The sequence below is a fragment of the Chiloscyllium plagiosum genome, chromosome 15, assembly GCF_004010195.1.
Source record: "Chiloscyllium plagiosum isolate BGI_BamShark_2017 chromosome 15, ASM401019v2, whole genome shotgun sequence".
Taxonomy (NCBI): Eukaryota; Metazoa; Chordata; class Chondrichthyes; order Orectolobiformes; family Hemiscylliidae; genus Chiloscyllium; species Chiloscyllium plagiosum.
The window spans coordinates 28,999,770-29,010,547 of NC_057724.1; the positions used below are offsets into that span (position 1 = coordinate 28,999,770).

Sequence of the window (10,778 nt, forward strand, 5' to 3'; positions counted from 1 at the left end):
TTATAGAGGTTTACAAAATTATGAGGGGCATAGATAGGATAAATAGACAAAGTCTGTTCCCTGGGGTCAGGGAGTCCAGAACTAGAGGGCATAGGTTTAGGGTGAGAGGGGAAAGATATAAAAGAGACCTAAGGGGCAACTTTTTCATGCAGAGAGTAGTACGTGTATGGAATGAGCTGCCAGAGGAAGTGGTGGAGGCTGGTACAATTACAACATTTAAGAGGCATTTGGATGGGTATATGAATAGGAAGGATTTGGAGGGATATGGGCTGGGTGCTGGCAGGTGGGACTAGATTGGGTTGGGATATCTGGTCGGCATGGACAGGTTGGACTGAAGGGTCTGCTTCCATACTGTACATCTCTATGACTCTATGACTTGCCTAATAATATTTGTTTTCATTTTATCAACAAATTCCCTACATGGCACTGTATGCAATACCTGCCATTGACTCTCTACCTCAGTTTTCTCCTTTAGATTATGAGTGTTTTCCTAAATTTTGCATATCCAGTGTCCTACTTTGTTTTGTAATTCTTCTGTGAAATCTCTTGGGACCTTTCAAGGGACTATATGACGGCACTGTAGTTAAAAGTGCAATGCAAACACCATTTGTCAAAGTCTATGCCATTGGATTTGCCACTTTGTCTTTTACAAATATGTGCTAGTTGTCCTTAGATTTTTATTCCTTAGTGGAACGTGATTGTTATTTGTTGCTGATACCCAATTGTTCTTGGATAAAGTTGCTTGGTAGGACATTTCGGAGGGCATTTAAAATCACGATGTCGTGAATCTGGAGTCAATATTGATCAACCCATGTAAGGATGGAAGATTTAGTTTCCTAAGGACATTGGTGAGTTAGATCTGTTTTTAAACTAAGTAATGATAGTTTCCATGATAACAATTACTGAGATATTCCAGATTTCATAATTGAATTTAAATTCCACAAGCCACCATGGTGGGGTTTGAGTCCATGTCCCCAGTGCAATAATTAGGGTCTCTGGTTACAAGTGGAGTGGTTTAGACCACCATCTTCGCCCTACATTATCACCAAAAGTTAAAATTACTCCCCAAAGGGAAGTAATTGAATGAAATTGACTTCTGGTAGAGTAGTGGAGTTGAAAACTCTGAAATTAATTAGAAACAGTTGAAAGTGCAATGGGAGAACTGAAGAGCTTACAGGATAGATGAAATCTGATGTCACCAGTTGGCCTTTCTCATTTGTGATTAATGTGTAATTCAATAATGTTGTTTTGTAAACCATCTGATTTCCAGACTCTGCACCGTATTCTGTCAGTGTTTCTGGGTGTGTCTGTATTACAAACATTTTTCCGTAGGCTGCACACAATGTCACAGTGATTGTTGCATTTGTTACGTCAGTGCAGAAGTTACACACATGAACATTCCCATGTTACTCACATAAACATTCCCACACTTCAACATTAGTCCTCATCTTATGCAATTATAAAATAGAATATGGATTTGGTCACGTAGAGTCATAGAATTTTTTACAACAGGGAACGATGTCCTTTGGTCTATGTGTTCATGCCTGTTATCAAATATCTATGTATTCTCATCCAATTTACAATGTTTGGCCCATGGCCTAGTAACAAAGCCTAATTTAAAAGACAACTTCCCCTTTAGAGGATTATCGGACAAAAATAGAGATGCAGGTATGTCTTAGTACAAGTCACAAATATATCTACAGAAGATTAGAATTCAAGGATAGCAATGTTAAATCTAAAAAGACCACCACAGCTGATATTACTTGATAGCAGTATCTGAAGGATGCTAAATACTATCAGGCTACCTCCCTTAGGACATATAGAAGTTTTCTGACAGTTCACTGACAAATGGGCCAAGACTTAAATCCAACTCATTCATACTGCCAATGTTTCTTTCCTTTTACTATTTCTCTTCCTTCCTTGCCTGAAGGTGTTAATTTATTGTCAGAATATGGCAGTAGCTGAAGTGTCTGAAACACATGTGAGCCTATAAAACAAATGCTAGTGGCTTATACTCAGCACATCAGACCTGTACCCAATTTTAGCTTCAAACAATTTCTAATAACATTTATAGGTGCGCACTGGATAAAAGTCAGATCAGCATTGACATAACTGATAAAAAGTCTTTGATCTGAACGATTAATTCTGTTTTATCTCCAACTGCTGTGGAGTATTTCTAGCACTTCCTGTTCTAATTCCAGGACCTGACTGGTTAGTGTGGCCATACTTCTTAAAAATATACATGTTTTAATCCTTTTAATTTAGAAAGCTGTCATATAATGATAAAGGGAATGGTTGCAGGGTACATTATTTCTTCAATCCTAAATATTCTGCTTTGGTATCCTTCAGATGGGATGGCCAATCTTTACCTTATTTAGTGAAGACAAATGACACCATATCTTGATGGGAGATTGCCCATGTAATGCTATTCTGTTCTTTCCAATATGGAGAAATTCAGGTGAATTCTTGTCTCTTAAATCATTTTGAAGCCTTTTCTCTTACAAACAGCTCAGGTTAAAGCCTGACACTTGATTATTGTGAATACATTACCTACCTTGTTTTACATAAATATGTTTAAATGGAAATATAACAGTGCGGAGTATTGGTGTAGTCAGAATTTCCGTGGACTTCTCCCTCTTTGTCACCAGATCTTTAGTGAATTTCAGGAGAAATCTGTAATGCATTTATTTATTTTGCTGCCTCATTATAGTAAACATGCAAAACATAATTTTACTGCAAATGGAGCTATTTACAAGTATCTAAGTCTGTACCACAACTACTCTCATGGTATTGAGGAAAGAAAGGAGTATTTCTTACTGAGCATGATCCTCTGAGGAAGGACAGTAGATTCCGGCACACAGGCAGCAAAATCAACAAGCAGTTAAAGTTGAGGCAAGCAGCGGGAGCTCGTGCCCAGGCTAGTGCAGACTGCAGACAAAATCAGGAAAATGCAAGTAAGCCCCTTTGATTCTCATTGCACAGGTTAACCTCATTGTGACAATTTAAGGGCTGGTTTCAGCTTTCAGTGGTGGCAGAAAAGGGAGATGAATGCATGGGCTACCTGTTATCCATTGTGAACTGCACCATGTGTATGACTGGTCTCCATTCCACCATTACCAAAAGTTAAAATCAGCCCTGTTTAGTTCCTAATTTTTAAGACCTTTGCTTCTCAGGTTCAACAAAAAAAACTCAATGATAATTACTTCAAACCTTATGCTTTACAAATGCTGTAATATACATATCAGTGTTACAATCAGTCACATAACTTCTATTAATATTTCAGAGATAAGTATTTGATGTGATTGTATAAAGTAAGAAGTATACAGTGATGTGATAGTCAATAAAGGATGTATGATACTGTAAAAAAAAGTGCAAGGTATGATTTTTGAATCTTTGATCCCAGCAATAGGGTGGTGATATGTGAGTTTTGATTTATAATCTTCAAGGTTTAACTTCCTAACTCTCTTTATGTGAAGTTCTCTGCTGGCATAGTGGTGCTGTAGAATCATCGCTTCAGTGTTCAGGATTCTCAAGATGATGATCTTGCAGATTATAAAAACAGAAGTTGTTGGAAAAGCCCAGCAGATTTGACAGCATCTGTGAAGAGAAATCAGAGAAACATTTTGTGTCGAGTGACCCTTCTTCAGAACTCAGAACCCCATTTCTGAGGAAAAGTCACTGGACACAAAAACGTTAACTCTGATTTCTCTGCACAGATGCTGCCAGACCTGCTGAGCCTTTCCAGCACTTTCTGTTTTTGTTTCTGATTTACAGCATCCACAGTTCTTTCAGTTTTTCTCGACTGTTATGGTGTGCACAGCCGCATACAATGTTTTTACATCATGGACTGGATAGGATTATTATACCTTTTGGTAGTATTGTTGTATAACACAGTGTGTAGTACATTGTAATTTAAATATAAAAGTCTTACACTCCAGTTGTATTATGTATTGTGTATATACAGGAATGTTCTATACTGTGTATAGCCTCGCATACAATTGTGCTTTAATACACATCGGTCACATAGCACAGATATTTCTAATGGTGAATGCTCAATTCACATTCAAAAGCAACATTTTGTAGTTGCTATATTTAGCCATTTAAGCGGAAGGAATCTTAATAATGTAGTTGCTGAGAAGACCATAGTACATGCAAGATATGAATGTCCAGGTGCCGAAATGTCCTACACAATTGATCTATCATGAACTTTCATTAAAAAAGATCAAGCAGGATTCAACATCGAATTCCCCGTCTGCTAAAGACGTACAGCTCGGGTTTTGAAAAGAGTCTCTTGATACGACATACAATAATGCCTAATTCCCCCCTTATATGGTCTCACTATCTATAGTTTCCTACTCCGCATTCTATCACCATCTTTAAGCTTTCTGTACAGTCCCAAAGACACCATTCGAGATTGGCAACTGTATCTGATTTAAAAAAAAATCATTTTCTTAATAAGACTAATATTGTTAAATTATACTGAATCTTGAATAAAATGTACAACTATGAAACCAGTGGGTTGCCTCGTGTCACCTTCTTTATATTCAGTGCATCATTATTACAAAATACAGAATTGACTTGTGGAAATTGACAGAAACAATCATCTGCACTGTTTGGCAATGTCAAAACATGAAGAACCCATCCATACCACTTACAAAGAGCATTTGTTTCCAAAACAGTTCATCAACAATCTATCTTCCCAAGACAAGTCCCACAATGGAACAAGAAGTAGGTAGTTAATGCCCTATCACCTCACAATTTTCAAGACCCATCTTTAGACTATTTTACTTTAAAGTTTTCATGATCAAGAATGCCCCTTCAGCAGGGTCTGCCTGGTTTAGCTATAACTACCCACATAATTGTTCATGGCAAACTGATATTAGTCAGTGATGCTGAAACAACTGAAGCAGAAACAGATGAAATGCTAAATTTAGTGTCTCACGGACATTCTCACTGTATACCACTGTGGCACTGAGCACCCACTCCATATTCCACTGCTCCAGAGGGCATTCTCTCATTGCCTTATCCTTTCTATATCCGTTACCCTACAGCACAGTCTCTCCCTAATCCATTTCCCCGTTGAGCACCTGCTCTGTATCCTAGTGTTTCACAGTGCAACACTGTTATGTCTATAAAGTTATGTCTGATTAATTCAGTGCATTTCTTTTATAGTCAAATGTAAATTAGATATTTCACAAATTAGCAGAGTTAATAATTCTATTAACACTTTTAGGAAAACATCAAGATTATTCTAATTGCATAGTACTGAAGAAAATGTTACAAATGTGAGAGCAAACTTCAAGAAAGTATCAAAGTGTATACTCACTCCAAGAATTGCCCTTGTGTAGAAAAATTCTGGATTGAACTCATAAAACATGTAAAAATAGACAAACAGAAAGATGTTGATTCCTAGCCACACCACCTGGAAACAAAGAATTACAGAGATTACTTCATCTGTCAGCAGCAAAATCATCTCTAGCCATTGTGACTGAAGTTAGAGGATTCAAGAGTACTGTAGTTTAAATATTGTCCTTACAATAACCAAAGCAGACAGCCCATGATTAATAACCCAGTTGCTCATGGTTGCACGACTCCTGTTAACCAACTAGTGTTAAAGTTAAATTACCTTGAGATTTATAGCTATCAGAAGGGGTGGGGAAATGTGTTGACAAAGTCAAACTTCAAGGAAGTAGTTCTTAATTTTCTGGCAAAATTAATTCTCCTTCCTGTCCATTTATCTATTCCTGTATTGAACATGATCTCATTCAGGAAATGTTATGGTATGTGATTTAAGTGAAACCTGTCACACGAAAACTTCTCAAAGCATATCACAAGTAAATGCCTTTCACATAAGATAGAAATAGTTTTATTTACATCATGTTTTTTTCCTGACTGTCAGATTTCTTAAAGCACTTTACAGCCAATGGTCATTGCTATAATATAGAAAATGTGAATGGCAATTTGTGCACACCGAACAGCAACTTGATAATGATCAAGTAATCTGCTTTTGTGATATTGTTTGAGGGAAATATATTGACCAGGACACCGTAGGAACACTCCCCTACAACTCTTCAAAGTAGTCCTCTGGGATCTTTCCCTTCCATTTGAGTGAGTGGATAAAGGTATAGTTTAAAATTCTATGTGAAAGGCAGCACCTCGAGCAGCGCAACACTCCCTCAGTATTTCACTGGAGTATCATCAGCTTTGCTGTTTGTTCTCAAACTCTGAAACTCTTTAATGTTTAACCTTCAGATTCAGAGGCAACTCAGCTACAACTTGCAATGAATTTCCGATCAGTCGAGAATTTTTTTTTGCTGCAGCGATTCTGGAAGGTTGACAAACAGTTGTAATGAATGCCAGAAATTGCCATCTCTGTAATCGTGAAGCCTGCATCAAAAGCATCCAGGGACGACATTTGAAACTGATGTTAGAACCTTTGCTTATGTGAAGTGAACCTGTTCCTACCAGCTCATCAGCTGTTCACAACATTCATGGTACCAACTTCACAATTCCTTCTCACCACCAATATTCTCCGTCCATGAATCTAGATCCTAACCAGTACTGAGGAGCTGAATTTGTCCTCTTCAATCTGGTAAGATGTCTTTGTGGTGTCCACTCACTTAAAGTATACTAACAAGGGCTAAGACTCGGTATTTGGTGGCAAAATATAAAAATGAGCCTAAATCCCCTTGAGATAATTCACTGACTGTTATTATGATGTTCTACTGCAAACGGTTTCTCCAACCGAATCCTGTCCAAATCTGACCTCTACACATGTACAGCAGACATTACTGATCAGAAACCAAGATCAGAAACTTTCACTGAATTTTCAAATCCATTTGTTTCACTGAGTGATATAAAGAAAGGAGAAATACTGGGACCACTCAGCAAACTAGGCAGCTTCTGTAGAGAGAAATAGATTTCACGGCTAAAACCTTGCAAAAATGTCGAAGTTCCACAGTCAGGACTGGATCCTGAGCCTGCATGGTTGGTTTGGGGAAACCTAGCCAGGACTTTACCAGTACCAGTCAATGCAGAGGTCCTAACAGGATTGCCATCCAGTTAAAGACTGTCTCAGAGCAATTGGCTCAATCAGAGAATGCAAAGTTGACAACTGGTGATGATGCAGATTGTGGCAATGGGAAAAGGGGACCGTCATGTTAAGAGAAGAGAGTTCTCAAGACCAGGTTAATTTAAATGCAGTCAACCCTCCAGCTGCAGCTTCAGGGGTCACAGGGCCCTTTCATGCATCAGCGATTCAGGAAGGCAACCTTGGTTTACTTGGCGGCCTCTCCACAAGACGGAGACCAGTCACACGGATAGTATTATTAATGAGCTGGTTTGTACATGTTATGACACATCTTCTGCGCAGGCAGGATTGAACACAAACCTTCCGGCTGAGCAGTTGAAACACTATTACTGTGCTGTGAGAGCCTTCCAATCATTGGGGGATATGTCAGGGGGAGATGAAGTGGCTGAAAATTGTTCCTGCTTCCGCTGACATTTCTGTCCTGTCAGATTTCCATAGCGACAGGAAGACATCAGGTTCCCCACCTAAAGTCATCTGCTGCTAATTCACAGCCCATCTCAGAGGACTGGTTAATTCAGCCCAACATTTCAGATTGTACTGATAAACGTTTACCAGCATTTTGCTCTCTGTTTTTATCAGTACCCAACTGAGTTCAGCTCAAAACCGGGTTTTTCCCACTTATAATGACTTACTGGTTATAATCACACACTATGCCGTTTGAAAGTTTGAAAATTATTTTATCTTTGATAGCCATTCAACACTCCTTCCAGCTGATTTTGTGTTTTTGCATTTCAGGATCACAAACTTTGCAAACCAGTACTTACCTGCAGCTGAATTGTTAACCCTATTTCTATGCTTCTGAAAAATGCAATGACTTTGTAATCATGGTAGCCTGAAATGAAATAATGTTGCATAGAATCACAGGGGCAAACAGCATGGAAACTGGTCCTTTGCCCAACTTATCCATGCTAGCCAGGTTTCCTAAACTGAACTTAGACCCATTTGCTGTAGAATAGAAAATCTTTTAATTTGCCTGTGTTTGGCCCATATCCCTCCGAACTTTTCCTATCCATGTACCTGTCCAAATGTCTTTTAAATGTTGTAATTGTACTCTCTTCTACCAGTTTCTTGCATATATGCACCACCATCTGTGTGGAAATGCTATCCCTCCGCTCTTTTTAAATCTTTCCCCTCTCACATAAACCCCTCTAGTTTTGGACTGTCCTGGGGAAAAGAACTTGGCTACTCACCTTATCTATGTCCCTCATGATTTTGTAGACCTCTGTCCCTCAACCTCCTATACTCCAGAGAAAAAAATCCCAGCCTGTCCAGCCTCTCCTTATGACTCAAACCGTCCGGCTTTAGTAAAATCCTTGTCAATCCTTTTGAACCCTTCCCAGTTTAATAAAATCCTTCCTATTGCAGGGGAACCCCCACAATTGTATTCAGTACTTCAAATGTGGCCTTAGCAATGTTTTGTACAACCATAACATGATGTCCCAATTCTTGTACTCAGTGCTCTGACTGATCAAAGCAAGCATGCCAAAGGCTTTCTTCATCACCTGTCTTGTCTGTGATGCCCTTTTCAAAGAACTACGTACCCGCACCCTTAGGTCTCGCTGTTCGACAATCTTCAATTGAAGACTTATTACAGGTTTCAACCATTGCTATTAAATTGCTTCTTAAAGTTTGAAAGGGCATCATTTGAAGATATGATTATACGCTTAGAGGAGTACTGCTCATTATCCTTCCACACCTGTCCTTGGAGTCTAGCATCTGTACACACAAATACTGACAAATGAATGCAACATCAAACTCTGTTGTGTGGCTATAGGATAGAGGCATGAGCCAAAACCAACACAAACCTTTTAACTATATGCGAGTAAAGGACATTATATCTTTAAAAATTACTTTATTGATGAGCTCTTTCAAAAAATGTTTTAAAGTCTAAACACCTTGTAGCCAGGAAAATTGAATATTCAATCCTGCCCTTCCTTGAGGTAGATCTCAGGTTTTGCCAAAATATTACATTTTTCCCATGCTAATCCGTGATGGTAAATTACCAATTTTTCTATATTCCATGCATTCGCATACATGAACAGTAACCCTGATTTAGACTTCATCACTTTCTCTCTTACACTGACTTCACATATTGACAATCTACTCTCTGCTAGTCCTACATGTCTCTCTGAGTATTTTGCACTCCTACCATTCTTCTCTTTTAATCTCTCTTGGTGCCCACACCCCTGCCAAGTTAGTTTAAAACCTTCCCAACAGCACTAGCATATCACCCTGAAAGGAACTCAGTCTTTACACTGGTCAGGTGTTGTACACATGCCATCTCCTCCACGGCTAGTTCTACTGTCCAAGCAATCCTCCCTTCTGGGTTAGCATTCCAGCTCTGTACACACTTGAGGTGATATGTGTACTGATCTGTTGCCTATACAAAGCATTTTCTGGTTTTTGTATCTGGTTTTCAGAGACAACAGTATTTTGCTATTGGATTAATATCTGGTTGGAATAGATCACTATATGGTAAATTAGATGGAGATGATCAAATGTTGTATTACAATTTATATACCATGTTGCTGAAATGTGTGTGGGGGACAGTTCTGTTGCTTTGTTTTTTCATAAATCAATAGAATCCCTACAATGTGGAAGCAGGCCATTCAGCCCATCGATTCCACACCAAAACTCCAAAGAGCATCCCACCCACAGCCACCCCATCCCTGTAACCCTGCGTTTTGTGTGGCTAATCCACCTGCACATCCCTGGTCACTATGGATCATCTAGCATGACCAATCCACATAATTTGCACATCTTTGGATTGTGGGAGGAAACCGGATCACCTGAAGGAAATGCAGCAGACACAGGGAGAACGTGCAGACTCCACACAGTCAGTTGCTTGAGGGTGGAATCGAACCTTGGTCCCTTCCACTGTGAGGCAGCAATGTAACGACTGAGTCCTTGTTTATTTTAATGTTTACATTTACAGTGAGTGACTGCTGTCGTACAATAAGAACCATGAACTTGAGAAATGCTATGATATTTTAAGATATTGTAAGAGGCTAGGACCAATATTCATTCTGATATTTCTCTCCCTTCCCATAAGGAAGTTTCTAACTTTCAGGTCAATGCTTTCTCACCACAGCACACACAAAACAGAGAAGCTGCCAAGTCAAGGAATCAGGGATTTTTACATATACTTACAGACATTGTCATCTGTTTCCTCAGCTCCTCACTACATGGTATTACTCAAATGATTTGTTAAAATTTATTTTTGTTATAAGCTTTGAAGGTGCTTTTGAAGGATTATTGATGAGTTGCTGCAGTCCACCTTGTAGATAACATAGCTATATTGTGCTATTTGGAGGCAAGTAAATTTAAGGTGATGTTTCTGCTCAAGAAGACAGGATAGACAGGATAGATCAAGTGAATCCTTAGAAGAGTATAAAGACAGTAGGCGTATACTTGAGAGGGAAATCAGGAGGGCAAAAAGGGGACATGAGATAGCTTTGGCAAATAGAATTAAGGAGAATCCAAAGGGTTTTTACAAATACATTAAGGAAAAAAGGGTAACGGGAGAGAGAATAGGGCCCCTCAAAGATCAGGAAGGAGGCCTTTGTGTGGAGCCACAGAAAATGGGGGCGATACTAAATGAGTATTTTGCATCAGTATTTACTGTGGAAAAGGATATGGAAGATATAGACTGTAGGGAAATAGATGGTGACATCTGGCAAAATGTCCA

At 38.9% G+C, this 10,778-nt stretch overlaps 1 protein-coding gene across 1 annotated transcript in view; it reads right to left on the reverse strand.

The window, feature by feature from the left end:
• Positions 1 to 5,591, reverse strand: part of LOC122557176 (cytochrome b-245 heavy chain-like) — a 32,251-nt gene extending 26,660 nt beyond the window's left edge. The window contains exons 1-3 of the mRNA XM_043704575.1: positions 5,537 to 5,591; positions 5,327 to 5,422; positions 2,818 to 2,928 (exon numbers count right to left, since the gene is read on the reverse strand). Coding sequence (XP_043560510.1) covers positions 2,818 to 2,928; positions 5,327 to 5,422; positions 5,537 to 5,581 — 252 coding nt within the window. The 5' untranslated portion in view covers positions 5,582 to 5,591. The remainder of the gene's footprint in view (positions 1 to 2,817; positions 2,929 to 5,326; positions 5,423 to 5,536) is intronic.
• Between the last annotated feature and the right edge of the window lie 5,187 nt (positions 5,592 to 10,778).